General features: G+C 40.4%; 1 protein-coding gene across 1 annotated transcript in view; it reads left to right on the top strand.

The window, feature by feature from the left end:
• Positions 1 to 4,784: 4,784 nt before the first annotated feature.
• FBXO16 (F-box protein 16) overlaps positions 4,785 to 21,219 on the top strand; it is a gene marked incomplete at its 5' end in the record, with an annotated part of 50,548 nt that continues 34,113 nt past the window's right edge. The window contains 2 exons of the mRNA XM_082655908.1: positions 4,785 to 4,883; positions 13,084 to 13,119. Coding sequence (XP_082512034.1) covers positions 4,785 to 4,883; positions 13,084 to 13,119 — 135 coding nt within the window. The remainder of the gene's footprint in view (positions 4,884 to 13,083; positions 13,120 to 21,219) is intronic.

Here is a 21,219-nt window from a genome sequence, read left to right as displayed (position 1 = left end):
CTGATAATATCTGATCTCCTCTGATGATACTGCAATGTACAATGGGTGAGATGTATGTTAGTATAGAAACTCAATCCTCTTCCACTCTGTAAACTCCAAATAAAAATCCGATCGTCCTGAGTTTAATACCAGTGGTCAGTTCCTAATGTTGAGTTTTATCCTTCCCTTCCACTAGTCTTAATCCTTAAACCGCCTCCCCTCCACTGTTGTATTCATTCATTCAGTTGACAAATATTTATTGAGCACCCATTACGTACGTACTACTGAGATTAGGATTCAGGTGAGCAGTGTCAGAAAACCACATAAGCAAAGAAGCATCAGTTTTGTACCATGTTCTGTGATCTGAAGTTCAGTGTGTCTGGGCAGATAGTGCATGAAGGGAGAGAAAGGAGGATGAGGCTGAAAAGGTAGGTGGAGGTAAGTTCATAGTGGACCTAGATTTGCATGCTAAGAAGCCTGGATATTCTGTAGCCATTATCAAGCCTCTGAAGGTTTTTGAGCTGAAAAATGACAGGTATTTTTTAAAAATACCTCCCAAGGAGAGTGGTGATTAGCAAAGGTTGGGGGGGGTGGGGAAATGGGGAGCTATTGATCAAAGGGTACAAACCTCTGGTTATAAAATGAATGAGTTCTAGAGGCCCTATCTACAGCATTGTGACTATAGTTAATAATAATGTATACTTGAAATTTGCTAAACGAGTAGATCTCAAGTATTCTCATCACACACACACACACAAACGGTAACTATGGGGGGTGATGGATATGTTAAATAGTTTGATCGTGGTAAGCATTTTACAATGTATACATGTATTAAAACATCACGTTGTATACTTAAATATATACCTTTTTTATTTGTCAAGAAAACAACAAACACAAAAAGAAACCTCTCTAGCAGTAGACTTTTAGCTCCATTATAGCCAAGACTCTCGTCTTTGTACCTCTAATACAGGCCTAATAAGGTCCTTAGTGCAGCTGAATAATGGTGACAGTGTGAAGAATGGCTTAGAAGGTGGGATTGGAAGTACGTGGCCACTGGAACTTTACCAGAGGAACAATCTTTGCCTTTAAACATGGAACTAGAACCACACGTTGGGGGCAAGGGCCATAAGCCCTTTTTCTTCCTTTTTATCCAAAGAAAAATTAAAGATGAACATTCAACGACAGCCATTAAGGGGAAAAGAGGTCATAAAAAAGCAACAGTGGGTTTCCCTGGTGGCGCAGTGGTTGAGAGTCCGCCTGCCGGTGCAGGGGACGCGGGTTCGTGCCCCGGTCCGGGAGGATCCCACGTGCCGCGGAGCGGCTGGGCCTGCGTGTCCGCAACGGGAGAGGCCACAACAGTGAGAGGCCCGCGTACCGCAAAAAAAAAAAAAAGCAACAGCAAGCTTTGTATGTTGAAGGAGGGAAGACAACTTGCTTTGTCTTGTTATTTTTATGTATGTTGTATAAAAGTGTCTGAGTGGTCTATACTGTGAACCGGTGTGGGCGTGCAAATATGCACAGTGCCCATCTTCTAGAATGGATGGAGGAGGAAAAACTGTAAAAAGATAATGACAAAAGACAGAGCAGGGCACCTCCATTTGCCTGCTTCAGCAAGACTATTACCAAGAGGTCTCTTTCTCCCGGCCTGGCCCATCTCCTGAAAACCAAACTTTCCTCAAGTTGATTTGGAGAAAGCCTAATTCAAATAATTTCTAGCTCTGAGGACCCAGGACAAAGAAAACAACCAGTGTAAGGCCTTGGGGAGGCCCTAGAAAAGCTACTTTGTCCTAATCAGAAATTGTGCCTAGAATCAGTCAGATTGTTTCCTACACAAACTGGAAAGAGAGAAAGAGTTTCTCAGCTTACAGCAGGAGTTTTCATCATATTCTCAAAGAGTTTTATGGCCCTGAAAAAAAAAAAATGAAAACAGTCGGTTTAGGGAATTCCCTGGTAGCCCAATGGTTAGGGGTCCACACTTTCACTGCCGAGGGCCTGGGTTTATAGAATTTTTAAAAAATTTTATTTATTTTTGATGGCATTGGGTCTTTGTTGCTGAGTGTGGGCTTTCTCTAGCTGCGGCGAGCGGGGGCTACTCTTCGTTGTGGTGCACAGTCTTCTTATTGCAGTGGCTTCTCTTGTTGTGGAGCACTGGCTCTAGGCACACGGGCTTCAGTAGTTGTGGCACGCGAACCCAATAGTTGTGGCACACGGGCTTAGTTGCTCCACGGCATGTAGGATCTTCCCAGACCAGGGGTCGAACCTGTGTCCCCTGCATTGGTAGGTGGATTCTTAACCACTGCGAGGGCCCGGGTTTAATCCCTGGTCGGGGAACTAAGATACCACAAGCTGCACAGAGCGGCCAAAATAAATAAATAAAAATTTAAAATAAAACAAAGAAAAAAACAATTGGTTTAAAGAGAAGAAAGGTCAAACATGAATAAATAACAATAACAAAAAAGAAATATGTGATTTTTAACTGGGCAGATCTAGATTCAGTGACCATGCTTTGTACCTATAATTTGCCTGCTCACGTGTACTTTTATAGCTGCCAATTAATAACACTAATGAAATCATTTCTTACACCTTTTGCAACATAGCTGTTTGGCGCTAAGAATATAAGGACTGATCTGAGCCCCCTTATGCCAGTGGAGTGGTGACAGCAAAAAACTGTAGGAAGATACTGTCTACTGTTTAAAACCCTGAGATTTTAAAACATTGGCTTTATCTTCAGCTCTAACGTAAACCTGAGAGAGAATATTACATGTCAAGTGAGAGCCTCAAAATTTCAGATCTAGCATTTGGGGAATCCTCTATCAGCTAAACACTAGGGATTTTTTTTTAAAAGAGCTGTCCAGTATTTGTTGCTGTAATTTTCGCAGCCCAGAGATCAAGCAGGCAAGTAAGTCCTAGCCCCCTCACTCAGCACCACTTCCTTGGATATGAAATCTACCTACAGAGAGGAAGAAAAGCACAAATAAGCAGAAACATGGAGGATACATACTGAAAATACCATCAGTCTGGTTTAAATATTTTTCACCTTAAAATATTTTGTTGTGGGCTTCTAAAGGACAGGCTTTGAGGCACTCTGTAAATGACAGGGAGTTCTAAGAAAGGCTGCAGGGATTCTCCTTATCAAGACCACTCATCTGTCAGGCATTCTGCTTGAGCCTTTTTTCTCAAACCTTTGCAACAGCAGTTGAGGGTAGATATGCACACCCTTATTTTACAAATAAGGAAACTGAGATGGATTCAATAACTTGCAAAAAGTTACACAGCTAATAAGTTTTAGAACCAGGATCCAAACTGTATAAGGTAAAAAGTTTTGGTTGCAAACAACAGAAATAGATTCTAGCTAATGGAAGCTAAAGAGGAGATTGATTTATTGTATCAGCTGGCTTACAAAATGAGTAAGAAAGGACGAGGGGCTTCCGAAGGTTGAGGCAGCAATAACAGCTTGTTAGTCTGCTCAGAGCACCCATGGTACTTTGAATGACCACCTCAGCTGTAAAGTAAGGATAAGCCAGCATCAGTAAACTGGCCTAGGGGAATTCCCTGGCAGCTCCAGTGGTTAGGACTTGGCTCTTTCACTGCTGTGGGCCTGGGTTCAATCCCTGGTCAGGGAACTAAAATCCCACAAGCTGAGTGGTACAGCCCCCCCCCCACCAAAAAAAAAGTAAACTGGCCTAGCTTGGTCTCATGACTGGGGAGGGGGAGGCCACCTTGATTAACCAACAGAGCAGACTCTAAATAATGAGGGAAAAGTAATTCCTAATGGAAACTAGAGTGCTTTAATCAAATGAAGGAAGACATATTTAGTACTGGACATCTAAAAACAGCACATTTCCCCCATTAAACCCAAATCTGTCTGTATCCAAAGTCTTGGCTTTATCTGTTGTACCATTCTACCTCTTAAATATGGTATCAAGCTAGAACCCTTGTTACCTAGATGTCAGAAAGATAAGAGGGGAGGAAGAAGGTCACAAGGGACAAAGATAGAGTGTTTTCATATCGCACTGTGATTTTATAAATACTTCTTCTTTCTGGCCAATATGGTATGTTCTTAGCTAGGAGAGATTCTGGATTTCTCCCATGGTTCAATGAAAATCAAGCAGAGTTAAATAGACCTGGGTCTGATTTCCAGTTCTCCGCTTAGTGTCTGTATAAATTTGGGCAGAGAGTATTATTTCAGTGAGCCTCATTTTCTTCATCTGTAAAATGAGCTAAAACCCACCACCTCACCAGATTGTTATGAGTTTTATTTATTTATTTATTTGTTTATTTATTTTTGGCTGTGTTGGGTCTTCCTTGCTGTGCGCAGATTTTCTCTAGTTGCGGCAAGCAGGGGCTACTCTTCGTTGCGGTGCGCGGACTTCTCATTGCGGTGGCTTCTCTTGTTGTGGAACATGGGCTCTAGGCGTGCGGGCTTCAGTAGTTGTGGCATGCAGCCTTCAGTAGTTGTGGCTCATGGTCTCTGGAGCACAGGCTCAGTAGTTGTGGCACATGGGCTTTGTTGCTCCGTGGCATGTGGGATCTTCCTGGCCCAGGGCTTGAACCCGTGTTCCCCGCATTGGCAGGCGGTTTCTTAACCACTGCGCCACCAGGGAAGCCCTGTTACGAGTTTTAATTGAGCAAACATAAAAGTTCCTGACATATAAAATGTTCCCAATAAATGTTAGCCCTCCCATTCCCTGGTACCAACGTACTAAAAGATTATATGGTATTAGTGTTTTTAGTATTCTGAAGATTATATGATTCATTTCTTCTACAGGTATAGTTTTTCTTATGGAAGAATATCCAGTTATTTCATGATGGCATTTGCACCTCCAAAAAACATAGGTGGTCCCAAAATGCAGGCAAAGATGAGTACCTGGACACCCCTAAACCATCAGCTTTTGAATAACCGGGTAAGTGATAAGAGCTATTTTATCAGTTGGGTCCACACCTTAAAGAAAAAATAGTATTAAAATCTTGGTTATCAAAATATAAACATTAATTGTTTAGGACTGTGTAATGGATAAAAAAACAAAATGAAGGACTTTTTCAGAAACTTTAACTGAACGCTTGCTACATGGCCAGGGTTGGCAGTAGACACAGAGTTCCTGCCTAGAAAGGAAGGTCTTAGATTTGCTCTTTCCTCCACTGTCACTCCTCCTCTCTCTCACCCCGAATGCCTTTTCCCTTCTATCACTGGTTCTTTGCAGGAACCACCGGAAATGAAAGAGGAGGGGGTGATGTGTGAGGAGTTCCCCCCAAAATAGGTTTTCTTGCTAGAGTTGAGGTTACTGGATAAAGCTGTACATTTAACCAAGTAAATAAAATGAGTCAATGTCAGCTGATTACTCACATTACTGGGATTCTCCTAAGAAGTTTATTTGCCACCTGCGTTCTGGGGAGGTGCCAGCAGAATACACCAGAAAAAGCATTGCAAGTGTGGACAGCTGGGTATCATGTGGGCATGAGAGATTGCCAACCTCTGGGGATTTCTACTCCTGCTTCAATTAGGGGCAGAATTTCCAACAGGTCTGTGAGCTCCTATATCAATACTTATATACAAGGACCATATCTAGTTGACAGTAAATTACGATCATCAATAAAACTGACCTCATTATCTTGCTCCTACACACCAGTTCCTCCCCCTAAGGAAGGGCATCACTTTACACCAAATCACTCAAGCTGCAAATCTTCCTTCTCCCTCTTGGGTCCAGGGTTTGGTTTTCCCCATCTTACAAGCTAATAACTTAGCCTGTTACTTATGGCAAAGTCACTACTGTTTTACAGTAGAAGACAAGAGATGCTTGGGTCAGAGACAAAGAACTTTCTTACAATGCAGCAAGGGGCGTGAGCATCATGTTTGCACAGGTTCTCCTGGCCCACCTTGTGCCACAGGGGTGACGCAGAGACCCAGATAAATACTACACACACAGTGGGTCTGCACCACAGCTGAGGAACAAGGAGCCCAGGGAATCCACTGCTTTCAATACTGAGCATTAGCAAGGCTGATCTTGGTTCTAAAGGGAGTTAGTACCTCACCCCTCAAGGTTCCTTGCTGCCAGCACAGCCTGGAGTAATGGCCCAAGAAAAGGGCAGTCAGGACCTTGCACTCCTGGCATTTCAAGATATTTAGGCAGTGAGAAGCTCAGGAAGGAGTGTCTGCCACTGCTCTGCCTCACTCCCACATGCAATTTGTTTTGCAGCTCTGAGTCTTCCTCCTAGGTCTCTTCATCCGGACCCCTTTTCTCCTTTCACTGCGTACCTCCAGCTCCACATTCTCAGTTCACGCCCTCATCACCCTTTGCCTGGCACATTGTAGTAACCCCCCCAACTGGTTTCACTGCCTCTATCCCTAGCAATCCATCCTCTCTTCTGATCCCAGAATGATCTTTCTAAAGTACCAAACTAATCCTATTAACTAATCCTATTAAGTAAGACTGATAACACGCTGCTCCAAAGGGTAAATTCCAGCCCCCGCCCCACACATAGCACTGAGGACCCTTCATGAGTTGACTCAACCAGCATCACAGTTCAAGCCCTGCCTCTGCCTCCTCTCATCCTACGTCTGGGCCAAGCTCTCTCATCCTACATCTGGGCCAAGCTCTCTCATCCCCTCCACGCCTTTGTAGTGCCCTCCTCATGGCCTCCTGTAAGAGTTATCTGTAATGTCATTTCTCGGGGAAGCCTAATCCCCCTTGCTTTTCTTTCCTCTCATGACTGTTTACCGACTTCTCCACTTGACTCTAATGTGTTTTTATATGATTTTTCTTTTTTGTTTTTTAGGCCGTGCCGTGCGGCCTGCGGGATCTTAGTTCCCCAACCAGGGATAAAACCCGTGCCCCTTGCATTGGGAGCATGGAGTCTTAACCACTGGACCACCAGGGAAGTCCCGACCCTAATGTGTTAAGGGTTGCGATTCTGTCTTTTCTCTCTGCATCTCCAGAGCCTGATGTGTTTCCTGAAGCACAAAGAATGGAGTCAGAGGTCAACTGTACTCACTGAGACCTCCTTCATTGACTCTGACCTTCTTGTCCCCACGTCTCTCCTTCCTTAGCCTGGATTTGACCCTTTGCCTCTCTGAACTAACAGCTATGCTAATTGCTCTGGCAAAGCTGGAGCATCCATCCTGACCCCTTCTGCTCAGGACTTTCCTGTTGCTACTCATTTGATGCAGAACATGAGCAAATTTGGGAGAGAGACAGAGGAACCAACATAGCGATCGGAATACTGAGAAGTAAAAGGGAGAGATACTGGAAAGGAAAAAGATAAAGGAAGTGAGGAAAGGAGATCGAGAAATAGAAAAAAAAAAAAGGAGGCACGAGGAGAAACAAAAGGAGAAGCAGAGAGAGAAATCCAGCCTTTACCCAGCCATGAGCAAAAAGCAAGTCTATTGACAGTCTTTTTAAATTCAGCTCAACAATTATTTATTGAGCACCTGTTTGCAATGCTCTTAGTTCTCCAACAGTTTATATAGCAGCTTCTCTGCTTTCTGCCCCCAGAAACTCCAGTGTTTAGTTTTGAAATACGTTTTCTCATAGAATTGTAAAGGTTTTATGCACGTGGAAAAGTGACTTGAATTGAAATACGTATTCGTTGGATGTCTTGATTTTCGGAAATTTTCTTTGAAAAATGAGAAGTCTTCATCGATTTAGCAGCCATGGAGAAAATGTATCTTGATTGTCTGATTGTCTGATTGCCTGTTGCAGGTTGGGTTACTGGAGAAGCAGACTCTGAGATTGGCATGTAGGGCGTTGATGGGGGAAGGCTCTCGGGATCCATACCTGGGGAGGTGTGGGGAGGGAAGAACAGGATGTAGATTTCGGGCAGAGGAAGAAGCTGGGCTGTCAGGCAGTTGCAACAAGGCCTCCATGGACCCTGTAGGACACCGCGAAGATCCTTCAGAGTGTTGCATTGCATCAGGGGGCCTGGCCTTTATACTTCCACACTGAGCATTCAGTGGATGGGATCTTAGTCAGGGCAGATCTCTCCAGCTCACGGCTGTCGGCCAGCAGCACTCCCAACAGTTGGGGGGAATAAATCCTTCAATCCTGGAGGGGAATCTGGGCCGCGCATCATAGCAAGCATGACACAGCCTTATCTTGGTTCCTGAAGAGCTGTTGTCAAATTTCATGATAATTTCTAAAGATGATATTTATTTTGTTGTTCAGAACTCCCATTTTATTCCAAAATTGCTTTATTTTGGTTTAGTTAGGTTCTAGTTTGGAGTAAAATTATTTTAAAAAATCTTGGCGGACTTCCACTGCAGGGGGTGTGGGTTCGATCCCGGGTTGGGGAACTAAGACCCCACGTGCCACGGTGTGGCCAAAAAAAATTTTTTTTTAAAAATCTTGGCATGTGTATATACCCATATGTCTGTGTATTAATGTACATAGACACACCCATGGAATTTGGATATGTATATACCAAACTATTAATAGTGGTTTCCCCCAAAGAGTTGGATGGCATGGGAAGGAGGGAGGGAGGTCTGTTAGAAGAGTTTTTGGTTTTTACTTTACACAGTGCAATAATATTTCAAATTTTAAAACAATTCAAAAAACAAATATAAATAAAAGCAAACAAAGAACAAAAACTCAGAGTTGAAAATACAGGTTCCAGATCAGCTGTACTAATAATCTCCTGCTTGACTTCAGTGAGTCACTGACATCTCTGATCTTTACTACCTTCCTTTGGAAAATGAGTGGGTTGGGTCAGATGACCTCAAAAGTCCCTTCCAGATCTAACATTCTGACTGTGTGAAAGGGATTAAAAATAGATGGCCAAGGATACAGCTCGGCAGAAGGTGTCCATACAATAACTTCAAGGGCTACTCTGTATTTCTAAAACAGGGCGTTTTGTCACCAATGATCAGCGTAATTTTGAGGTTCTGTTTTTGGTTTTTAATTTTGCCTTTTTTCTGCTCTGTAGTAAAATGTGAAATACGTAACTGTCTCAGACTGAAAGTCACAGGGTTTTAACTTCACAGCAGGCTTTAAGCATAGAGATTGAATTCGAATGTAAACACCTAAAAAAAATAGCATCATCAGTTTAGGCAAATATAACAGATTATAAAATAATTCAGGTATTGTGAACTTTGAGAGAAGGAATGTTTTAAAAGTATGTATTTCTTTGCCATCCAGTGTTTTAATTGAAAATGATCAACATTTCTTTTTGAGTATGGTTCGCACGTGTAGTACAGTACACGTTAAAAGGGTGTTCTGAGAAAAAGCACCTAACTACCATACATCTGTCATAATTTAGGAGCCCCGAAATGTCTTATTCCTAACTTTAATGATGTCACATGGTAAAATATGGAACTTCAGTGTCAACAGACTAAAATAACAACCGTGGAATTTTGACTTAACAGCAGGCTCTGAGTAAACTGTGATGTAAACAGACTACAGCATTCTGCAAGGAAAGAAGACCCACTTTAACGTTTCCACTTGAAGCCATACATTTCCCAGCTCTTTTTTTTAATTGAAGTATAGTTGATTTACAATGCTGCATTAGTTTCAGGTGTACAGCCAGCTGATTCAGTTATACAAATATATATATATTCTTTTTCAGATTCTTTTCCCTTACAGGTTATTAAAAATATTGAGTATAGTTCCCAGTGGTATGCAGTAGGTCCTTGTCGGGTATGTATTTTATATAGAGTAGTGTGTATATGTTAATCCCAAACTCCTAATTTATCCCTCCACCCCCTTCCCAGCTCTTAAAGATGTAAAACCTGATTGCAAATCCTTGGAAGGAAGACTTGCTCCAAACCAGAGAATACATGATTCTGAGTCTGACTGAGGACCTGACAATTAAATAATTTGTCCCAAATTATATTTCTTGTCAAGGGCAGAGTCAGAACCAGATCTGAGTTTGTCTGGTGTTTCTCCTCTCCCCCTTTACTCTCATCAGTTTCCACTTGGGTCTAAATGCCTTTTGGTAAAGAACTGGATTTGCTTGGATCCTGCTTAGACTTGGTTGTTGGCTCTCTAAACACTCCACCTCCCACCCTGTTCCTTTCCTGCCACCTTCTTGCTGACTCTCCTCTCCCCTTCAAGTCAGTGCCCCTTTCTTTCCAATGCCCCCTGTTACCATTGGACACCACGATGGTCATCCCAACCTCCTTTTGAAAGGAGGTTGTGGTCTTTGGATCTAATCTTTTCTTCTTCCCACTGTCAGGCCAAAGTGTGAGCAGCGGTTCACTGAGAATATAGGGCTGGGACTTCCGTGGTGGTCCAGTGATTAACACTCCACACTCCCAATACAGGGGGCCCAGGTTCAATCCCTGGTCAGGGAACTAGATTTCGTATGCTGCAACAAAAAATCCCACGTGCCACAACTAGAGATCCCACATGCCGCAACAAAGATCCCGCATGCCACAACTAAGACACGGCACAGCCAAATAAGTTTTAAAATTAAATAAATAACACATGTATCAATCTGTCCAACTAAATATAAGTTTTAAAAAAAAAAGGAGAACGTAGGGCTGGAGGTCGGGGGATCTAGGGAGGAACCAAGTATAGAGTTGAGCTGAACAGACAGTCTGGAACCAATGATTAACTCTTTGGGCCTCTGCTTATCCCCTCTAAAATCAGAGGATTGAACAAAAAGATCTTAGGATTCCTTTTAGCTCTAAAATTCTACGACGTCTGAAACTGTTGTTGTTGTTCCATCAGCAGGTGTTTGTTGAGAGCCTGCCGTGGAGCCTGTGGAGCATAGAAAGGAAAGTGGTTGTAATCTACACGGGAAGATGAAATGAACAGAATCACCTGGCAGGCAATAGCAAACCCTAGAAAGTCCAGGTGGAGCATGGGCTGCAAGTGGAGGAGGAGTTGGGAGGAGTGAGGTCAGCGGGTGCCGGAAACGTGCTGGTGCCAGGGACTTGGGCTGGGAATTAGATGATTGATAGGATTTGGTTAGACACAAGAGAAGGGTTCAGGAAATATCTGAATCCTGATTTTTCAGTCTTCTGTATTCTCTAGGTTCTCTTCTATTTTTATTGTTGTTGTTGTTTTGTTTTGTTGTTTTGGCCGCGCCTGGGGCATATGGGACCTTAGTTCCCCAACCAGGGATCAAACCCGCACCCCCTTGCAGTGGAAGTGCAGAGTCTTAACCACTGGACCACCAGGGAAGTCTGCTCTTCTATTTTCATTTAGAAATTCTGAGTTTCTGTTGCCGTTATTTGAGGGTCTTAGTAGCCCAGGTCGCAGTTAATTAGGGAGAAAGGGAGAATGGTATTCTTTTTTTTTTTTAAAGAAGATAGTGGGTGTAGGAGTTTATTAATTAATTTATTTATTTTGGCTGTGTTGGGTCTTCGTTTCTGTGCGAGGGCTTTCTCTAGTTGCAGCATGCGGGGGCCACTCTTCATCGCAGCGCGCCGGCCTCTCACTATCACGGCCTCTCTTGTTGCGGAGCACAGGCTCCAAACGCGCAGGCTCAGTAGTTGTGGCTCATGGGCCTAGTTGCTCCACAGCATGTGGGATCCTCCCAGACCAGGGCTCGAACCCGTGTCCCCTGCATTGGCAGGCGGACTCTCAACCACTGCGCCACCAGGGAAACCCGAGCATGGTATTCTTTTTCTTCTTCTCTAAAGTATAAAAAGTGCCTGCCTGTGATGTATGAGGTTCCAGGGTTAGTAGAAAAGATGACATTTTACAGGCCTTGAGGTTGTTGTTGAACAAGTTATTTCAATCTCTGTGTCGTATGCCCTTTGAAAGTAGAGTTTGAGAGTCTGAAAAAGGAAGGAAAATATATCTGTTGGAAGAATGAAGCCAGCGCCTCATCCTCCTCCACAAAAGGGAAGAAATAGGCCTGTGCTACTTCCCAAATAGGAATGATCTTAACAGTGCGAGAGAATTTAGATAGTGCCAAGAGGAAGGGAAAAACATCAGGCCCAATTCTGAAAGCTGACAGAGGGTGTAGTGTAGGAGTGAGAGAGACATTCACATCTGTTCACTGCTGTCTCTTACTTCCTCTCCCCAGAACTCCCTCCTCCGCCAAACATTCTCACATTAGTTGTCCCTTCCTCACTCATTCAAATATACAAATGACTGATGCTCAGAAAAACCAGTTTCGAAATACACTCACATTGTACTGATACATTCATAAGGATATTCATTTGTCACGATCACATTCATTTAGTCCGGCAAACGTGAGTCCCTGTAATATGCCCTGTACAGCACTCTGCACTGCACTGCAAGGTGACTAAGACATGGTTTCTATCCTAAATAGTATATAACGACAAACCTATACAGATAAACACTGAGCTGTAAGCCCAGAGGCGCACATATGCAAGTTTCTAATCCTACAAACATATAAGTCATGTACACCCCCCTGATATGTGAACTCATGGAAATATAAAAACAGAGCCACTCACTCATAACTTTCACAGGTTCTTATACTATTGATGCTGAAGTATTTGGGGGAGGTTCTCCATTTTCCTGTTTTTCCTTTGTCAGTTTTTTCATCTCCTTTCAAATTCCAAAAATGATTTCACTTCACAATTCCGTTCTTATTTCTTTTTTTTCTTTTTGGCCATGCCAAGTGGCTTGTGGGATCTTAGTCCCCAGCCAGGGATTGAACCCGTGCCCCCTGCAGTGGAAGCGCGAAGTTCCAACCACTGGACTGCCAGGGAATTCCCAGCTTTTCTTATTTCTTGCCTTTAAAAAATTATTTCTTCTTTAAGATGAATTATTTCACATGGAGAAACTGAGAAAAAAGAAACTTTGCCCAAGTTAAAAATAAGTAAAGGTATTTCCCCAGTGGTCCAGTGGCTAAGAGTCCTCACTCCCAATGCAAGGGGCCCGGGTTCAATCCCTGGTCAGTGAGCTAGATCCCGCGTGCCGCAACTAAAAAAAAAAAAAAGAAAAGGTCCTGCACGCGGCAACGAAGATCCCGTATGCCGTAACTAAGACCTGGTACAGCCAAATAAATACATAAAATAAATATTAAAAAAATATAAGTAAAGTACCTTTTCAGGTACAAAATCTGTTTTATACTCAGTAGATATAATGAAAAGCCTGTCAATATTTATTGATACTTTAATGATGTCTTTTTTGCAATGGGTATATTAAACCGTGAAATATGAAATCATTCCATTCTTTTTTTTATTTATTGTAGGTATTTGAAGAAAGAAGAGCTCTGCTTGGAAAATGGGTAACTATTTAAAGTATACTTACTTCTCAGTCAGAAAGGGAAAGACAAATACCATATGATATCACTTATATGTGGAATCTAAGGTATGGCACAAATGAATCTACCTACAAAACAGAAACAGACTCAGAGACATAGAGAATAGACTTGTGGTTGCCAAGGGGGAGGGGGGGAGGGAGAGGGATCGACTGAGAGTTTGGGGTTGGTAGATGCAAACTATTACATTTAGAATGGATAAACCACAAGGTCCTACTGTATAGCACAAGGAACTATATCCAATCTCCTGGGATAAACCATAATGGAAAAGAATATAAAAAAAGAATACAGATATATATATGTATAACTGAGTCACTTTACTGCAAAGCAGAGATTGGTACAACATTGTAAATCAACTATACTTCAATAAAAAAAAAATTTAAAAAAATTAAAAAGTGGAACTTCCAGTGATTAAGACTCCATGCTTCCACTGCAGGGGGTGTGGGTTCAATCCCCGGTCGGGGAACTAAGATCTTGCATGCCGGGTGACACTGCCCAAAAAAAAAAGTATACTTACTTCTATATTGTGTTATGTTATCATGGAGCCCAAAGAATTCAGTTTGGACATAAGGTAATGAGCGATTGCTCATTCCCTCAGAAGTCTGACTGGTACTTTCTGTATGTATCAGTTAAGGTTCAGTCAGAAAAAAAGAAATCATGCCAGTTATTTTAACAGACATAATTTAATAAATAGAACTGGTTAAATAAATACCAGAAGACAGAAAAGACAAAAAGGGAACACTGAGGTACCGTGGAGCTAGAGATGCAGGAAGTAGCTACCACCAGCTTCACTGATACCTCAGGAGCCCAGAGAAAGGACTCTGGAGCTGGGACCATCCCTGTAGGGGACGTCTACAGAATAAAATAGAGGATGTCATGGCCAGCTGATTCTGATATATCTGAGGAAGCATGATGGTTCTGGGAGTGTGGAAAAAACAGGATTCAGGAATCAACTGCTACTGCCAGGGTGAAGAGCTAAGGTGATAAGTGCCAGGAACAGCAAGGAAACAGAAAGGAGTGAGGTTCTTCTCCCTCAGTTTCCCTCTAGTGACCCCTCCCCATTGGCAGTATTTAACAGGGAGCCCGCCGTCAAAGGAGAAATTTGGTTTGTGGAGCCCTAGCCTTCCATATTCACAGAATATGGGGTGGGTTTGGATCTGAGAGAGGATAGCTTAGAAACCAGCACAGCTCCCCCACTTAACTCCTTAGCTTCCATATACACCCCTCTACATATACTTAAACTTCCAAAGGAACACTGTAACAACATGCTTTTACCTAACAAGATATGACTATCCTTAGCACAAAGACTTTCACACTCTTCCTCAAAGGAAACACAGTCTCAGTGACTATTGTCCATCATGATCAAAGTCCCCATCTCTGAGCAATGCGTACTCCTCCTCAAATTCCTCTGCAGTCTCACCTGATAGTCTCTTCACTTAAGAGAACTGAAAACACGGCTATGCAAAAACTTGCACTTTTAGGTGAATAGTCTTTTGGACCTTCTGAAGTTTTAACCGTGTGAATGTTTTTAATTGTGTGAATGTATTACCTATTCAAAATAGTACTAAAATTTTATAAAATAAATTCACTAAAGGGACTTCCCTGGCAGTGCAGCGGTTAAGACTCCGTGCTTCTAATGCAGGGGACATGGGTTCAATCCCTGGTCAGGGAACTAATATCCAACATGCCGCACAGTGTGGGCCAAAAAAAAAATATATATATATATATATATATATATTCTAAAATAAATTCACTAAAAATTAATTTTAAAATACTGCAGTCTAGCTAAGTTTTTCTCATATTCTATTTATGTTTTTAAACTAACTTTGCATCTGTTACCAGAAACTTAAAAAAGACATTTATTTAGAATGACTGTATTTGCAGTCATTCCACTTACTACTAGTGGAAATCCCTAAATTAATATAACCAGGGCTAATGTTCAGCCAGTACTCAGTGGTGTGGCTGACCAGCTACTGTCTGTTTTGATTGGTTGTTAGCATTGCCAGTTGTTAAATATTTTCAATATCACCCTGGATGAAGTTCAAGGTCTTCAAACTTTTTAAAAGGTCCTGTTTATTCTTTTCTTTTACCATAACTAATAGAAACATATATTTGCAAAGATCACTAATTATCTATCTACTGCAATTGGCTGAACTACAGGGGGTAGGCATGGTTCTATCATACTCCTTGTTATACATTCCTTGATGCTATCAGACATTTAATAAATATTTTCTAAATGATACTCACTGGTTTTTCTCTTTTGCCTAACAACAAACTTATTCCTTAAATTCACTAGATCACATAGTAATCTTTATACCCCCATGAAAGCTACATCAGTTAAGTTTCAAGGGGATATTTCCAATTTATTTTATTTTATTTTATTTTGCCTCACCTGTGGCATGCGGGATCTTAGGTCCATGACCAGGGATCAAACCCATGCCCCCTGCAATGGAAGTGCAGAGTCTTAACCTCTAGACCGCCCGGAAAGTCCCTCCAATTTACTTTAATTCAGTTTTCTCTCTCCATTTTAGTTTTTAGGGTTTTTGTTTGTGTACTTTACAAACAACATTAAGAGATTGATAACATAAGAAATGCATTTTCCAAAAAAAGAAAGGAGAAATAAGGATGTCGATTTAAACATAACATTACTTGGGATATTCATTGTAGGGACTAAGTATTGGTTTTAAAGGTCCATCTAGTATTAGAAATAAAGTCATTTTTTAAAACAATCTGGATAGTAAGAGGCAAGATTTAATATGAGACCTATTCAATGATAAACAATTCAAAAGTATTTTATATTTAGCCATAGAATGTCATTTTTGTTCATACATTTGCACATGGCAAATGTCTGATGTTCTGTACAGTTACAAACAAAATGATTAAGAGAAACTGAAAAAAAGCTCTTCAACTTTGCTGTTCCATGCTATTACTTAATCCGTGTTCTCTTAAATCTTCTCTGCCCTTCAATCCCTGTTAGAAAAGGCAACTACTTCCCAATGGACAGAAAACACCAGCGGAAGTATTTCAGTTGAAAAGATAGTATTTCAGACTTTTTCTCAGCTTCTGCTATGTTGTTAGAAATAATTGTAATGTTATAAAGAATTTGATTAAAGTAGATGGCATCACTTTTAACTTGCTGGAAACAACCATAATCAGAGTTAAAATTCAAAAGGAAACAGGAAAATATTTTGCAAGTTGCTTGATAAAGATTAATATCTGATGAATGGATAAAGATGATGTGGTGCATATATACAATGGAATACTACTCAGCCGTAAGAAAGAATGAAATAATGCCACTTGCAGCAACTTGGATGCAACTAGAGATCATCATACTAAGTGAAGTAAGTCAGAAAGAGAAAGACAAATACCGTATGATATCACTTATATGTGGAATCTAACATATGGCACAAATGAACCTATCTACAAAACAGAAACAGACTCATAGACATAGAGAACAGACTTGTGGTGGCCAAGGGGGGAGGTGGCAGGGAGAGGGACGGACTAGGAGTTTGGGGTTGGTAGATGCAAACTATTACATTTAGAATGGATAAACCACAAGGTCCTAATGTATAGCACAGGGAACGATATACAGTATCCTGTGATAAACCATAATGGAAAAGAATATTGAAAAAGAATGTATATATGTCTATAACTGAGTCACTTTGCTGTACAGCAGAGATTGGCACGATATTGTAAATCAACTATACGTCAATAAAAAAATTGAAAAAAGATTAATAGCTGAGATATATAAAGTTACTACAAATCAATAAGAAAAATACAAATACCCCTACAGAATAATGGGCCAATAGAAGAATGAGAAATACACAAAAATATATGTGGCCAATAAACATGGAAACTATGTTCTTTTTACTAAAATTAGAGAAATGCAAATTAAAATAATGAGATTCCCAACCCCTCTCTTGGTCTATGGGGCAAAAATTGAAGAGATAAATAATATCCAGCGTAAGTAAGCATTCACTGGGGAGTAGTAGGATATGCTTAAAACACAATTAGAGGGAATGTAAAATAATAAAGACTTTTTAAAGACAATTTGACAGGACCTATTAAAATTTTAAATGCAGAATCTTTGAACCTATAATTCCACTTCTGTTTATCTGGACTAGAGAAATATAGACATAGGACATGAAAAAACGTGCACAAGAATATTGCAGTGTGTGTAGGCACGTGTGTGTGTGTGTGTGTGTTTTGGAAACAACCTAAATGGTATCAGTAGTATATTGAATAAATAGATCATGGCATATGTGTACTTCTATGAATGACTGGAGAAAATATCATGCTCTGAAGTTCATTGCATATCTGGACGTTTATGGCTATATTTTGTTTGTTTTTAAAACTGTTGTGTAGTATTCCATGGGGTGGGTATACTCTTATTTAACTGCTTCCCTATTTTTTTAAATAAATTTATTTATTTAATTATTTATTTTTGGCTGCTTTGGGTCTTCACTGCTGCGCATGGGCTTTCTCTAGTTGTGGTGAGCGGGGGCTACTCTTCGTTGCTGTGCGTGGGCTTCTCATCGCGGTGGCTTCTCTTGTTGCAGAGCACGGGCTCTAGGCGCGCAGGCCTCAGTAGTTGTGGCATGCAGTCTCAGTAGTTATGGCTCACAGGCTCTAGAGTGCAGGCTCAGTAGTTGTGGTGCATGGGCTTAGTTGCTCCGCAGCATGTGGGATCTTCCCGGACCAGGGGTCAAACCCATGTCCCCTGCATTGGCAGACAGATTCTTAACCACTGCGCCACCAGAGAAGCCCCTCTATTTTATTTTAAATTTTATTGACGTATAGTTGATTTACAATGTTGTATTAATCTGCTGTACAGCAAAGTGATTCAGTTATACATATATATATTTTCTTTTCCATTATGGTTTATCACAGGGTATTGAATATGGTCCCCTGTGCTATACAAAAGGACCTTGTTGTTTCAACTGCTTCCCTATTGATGACTGTATGTATACGTAAATGCATAGAATCGCATGAACATCAAACTGTAAACAGTGGTTATTATTGGGGAATGGAGTGAGATTTGATGGGAAGGAATAAAGAGGATTTTCATGTTTAATTCTGCAAGTACCTATCTGAAACTTTTAAAACAATAATGTATTCACGTTTTTATTGTGAAATTAAGTGTTTGATAATAAGATTCAGAAACTCAAGCAGATTGAGATAATATAACCAGTAAGCAAAAAATAACAGGCCTCTGTCTTCATCTTGCCCCTCACTCCCCGGGAACTTTCCTTGCTATTCAGTGTAAGATGAGTGGCACTGACACTCTAGCCACTGTCCTCACTTCCTGAAAGTGCAGCAAGAATCGTTGTAACAACTACTCTGAAAATAGGATTTTCACAATTCTATTGTCAAGAAAGCCCTATAAAAAGGCATTAAAAATAATTATAAAATATAATATGATATGATATAAGATAGTATAGCATAATATAATATAGCATAGTGTCATATAATATATAACATTAAAAAGGAACTAACTGTGAAGTGAGGTACCTACCAGGATAGGAAAGTGACCCTAGCTGCTCCCCAGTCTCACACATTAGATCCCTGGCTACAATGTTATGGCTCTTTTTTCTTGAGAGGTGATGCAAGAGATGTTGGGATGGCTACACACTACCATATGTAAAATAGGTAAACAACAAGGACCTACTGTAAGGCACAGGGAACTATATTCAATATCTTGTAATAACCTATAATGGAAAAAGAATCTGAAAAAGAATCTATCTATCTATATATCTATATCTATATATAGATATAGATATAAAAAACAATCACTTTGCTATACACCTAAACCATTGTAAATCAACTATGCTTCAGTTAAAAAATTAAAATTAAAAAAAGAGATACTGGGAGATTACCAAATTCCTGTACAGTTAACTCTTCCACGGATTATTTACTTTTTGGATTATTCCTAGCACCTTTTAAATTCCAAAGGGATTTTCCCCAACTGTTCAGCATTCTTCTGAGTCATCTACCCACATTCAATTGGTAGGAGTTCAAGGAATGCAAATGAGTTTTCTTTTAGCCTAAATAAACACAATTAGAAAGGAAAATCCCTCAAGGCAAAGAACACCAATCAAAGCCAAATATAAATTATCTTTGTTGTAATCAGGGAAATAAATGAGGAACCAATGTAATGATCTTTTTAATCTCTAGAGGAAAATGTTTTAATGTTTTCTTTTATAGATTTCTTCAGCATTTTATAATCCTAATGTTCTTTTATATTCATTCTAAATCACTTGTTCTTCAATCTGAGCTCATTCTCTTTTTGTGGGCATCCAGGAAAGTAATTGAGCTAACCTCAGTCATTCGAAATGTACTTCCCGTCCTTGTCAATGTACAAACCTGGTAATTTTATGCTTTGTAATTTAATTGTTTGCGTATCTATTCCTTTTACATTGATTTACCCCACATACTTATTATTTTTAACATCACTGTGATACTTTATAATATTAACTGCCATGACTACGAATCATGCACCATATTAGGAATTTTAGACATATTTTATTTAATCCTCATGACAATCCTGCAGTTTAGATATAATTATTCTTAATGTGTAAATGAAGAAATTAAGAGATTGTTAGTGAGACTCAAATGGCCTCATTCCCAAATCCACCATCCATCCGTACTGCCATACTTTCTCTTATCATGCTGATATATTAGTTTGCTGAGCTGATCCACTCTTGTTAGGCATTTGGGGTTATTTCTGATTTCTTGCAGTGCTAATAATATCCCATAAAAATTATTTTGTAAGCATAATCATCCTGGGTCCCCACGTAGCTCAGTTTCTACAGAGCCACATAGCACTGCCCAAAAGTAATTTTAAAAATGAATACCAATATTCATTTGGTCTCTCAAAGAAAAATCACAGGGGATCCAATTCAAAACTCATAACAATACTTCCCACATCTGCTTCCTTCATTCCCCAGTTCTCTCACACTCTATAACTGCTGCAGAAGCAATTACAGTCTGAACCCCTCAAACTCCCTACAAGCCCTGCAGCTCTTCTATCTCTGTATGCCTTCCCATTGGCTCTTTATTTTATAGATCAAAGCAGCTTCTTGGGCCTGACCCTTCCCCTGGCCCTGGCCATTCTGGCCCAGTTTCTCTATATTCATTCTAATAATCCAACCCCAAAGGAAAGAAGTCTCATTTTATGGGAGTTGAAAATATGGACTGTGCAGAAACAAACATAGAAGAAATGTGGGAACACTCACACGTGAATATATTTTATTCACGTATTTGTAAGTTAAGGTTTTGGGGTTTGTTTTTTTTTTCATTTTAGGATTCCCCATCCCCCCAACCCCACCCCCTGCGCATGAATTATAGTCTCCAAAGTGAGATTCATGGGTCACTGAATAGATCTGTAACAGTGAATAGTTTTAATCAAGAAGTATTCCTACTAAAAAAAAAAAAAAAAAAAAAAAAGAAGTATTCCTACTAATTAAATAGATACATCCTATGATTATAACGACGTTGACTTGTCATAAGGCTTATAAAAATACATTTTTACTTTATATGCCTTTTTAGGTGGTCTGTGTATTTTATGATTACAACTAAAGTTTATTATAAAATTCTGATTACTTTATAATAACGAATAAACCTCTGTATGTTAAATGCAATAGTATACAAAATACAAGTAGCCCCAAACTTCCCTGTTTTCTCTTCTCTAACGGCCTAAAGAAGAGAGATTTAGACCCTGGTAATGGCCCCTTCAGCAGCTAGGTGTTCCCCTAAGAGGCTTTCTTTTGGTTTTGGCCAGCCCTCAAGTTCTTACCTCTGATCAGTCACTGATCTTGGGACTGGTTTGGGGTTATCTCTGAGGAAAATTGTGACGTAACCAAAGCTCTTGTTTGGCATGCCCCAGATGGTTTTGGCATCTCCTTCCTATCTCTGGTACTTTTTTCCCAGGTCCCCCTATCACCTTTTCCTTTGCAATCATATCGATCATTTACATATTAGTAGAACTTTAACCCTGTATATTCCCCTTCTCAGGGATATTTGCTTGCTACGCCTTATCTCCGATTGTGAACACAAAGGTTCGTTTCT

The sequence above is a fragment of the Grampus griseus genome, assembly GCF_964374135.1.
Source record: "Grampus griseus genome assembly, chromosome: 6".
In the NCBI taxonomy this organism is placed as follows: Eukaryota; Metazoa; Chordata; class Mammalia; order Artiodactyla; family Delphinidae; genus Grampus; species Grampus griseus.
The sequence above is the reverse complement of the archived record's forward strand: the minus strand, read 5'-3'. Positions and strand labels throughout refer to the sequence as shown.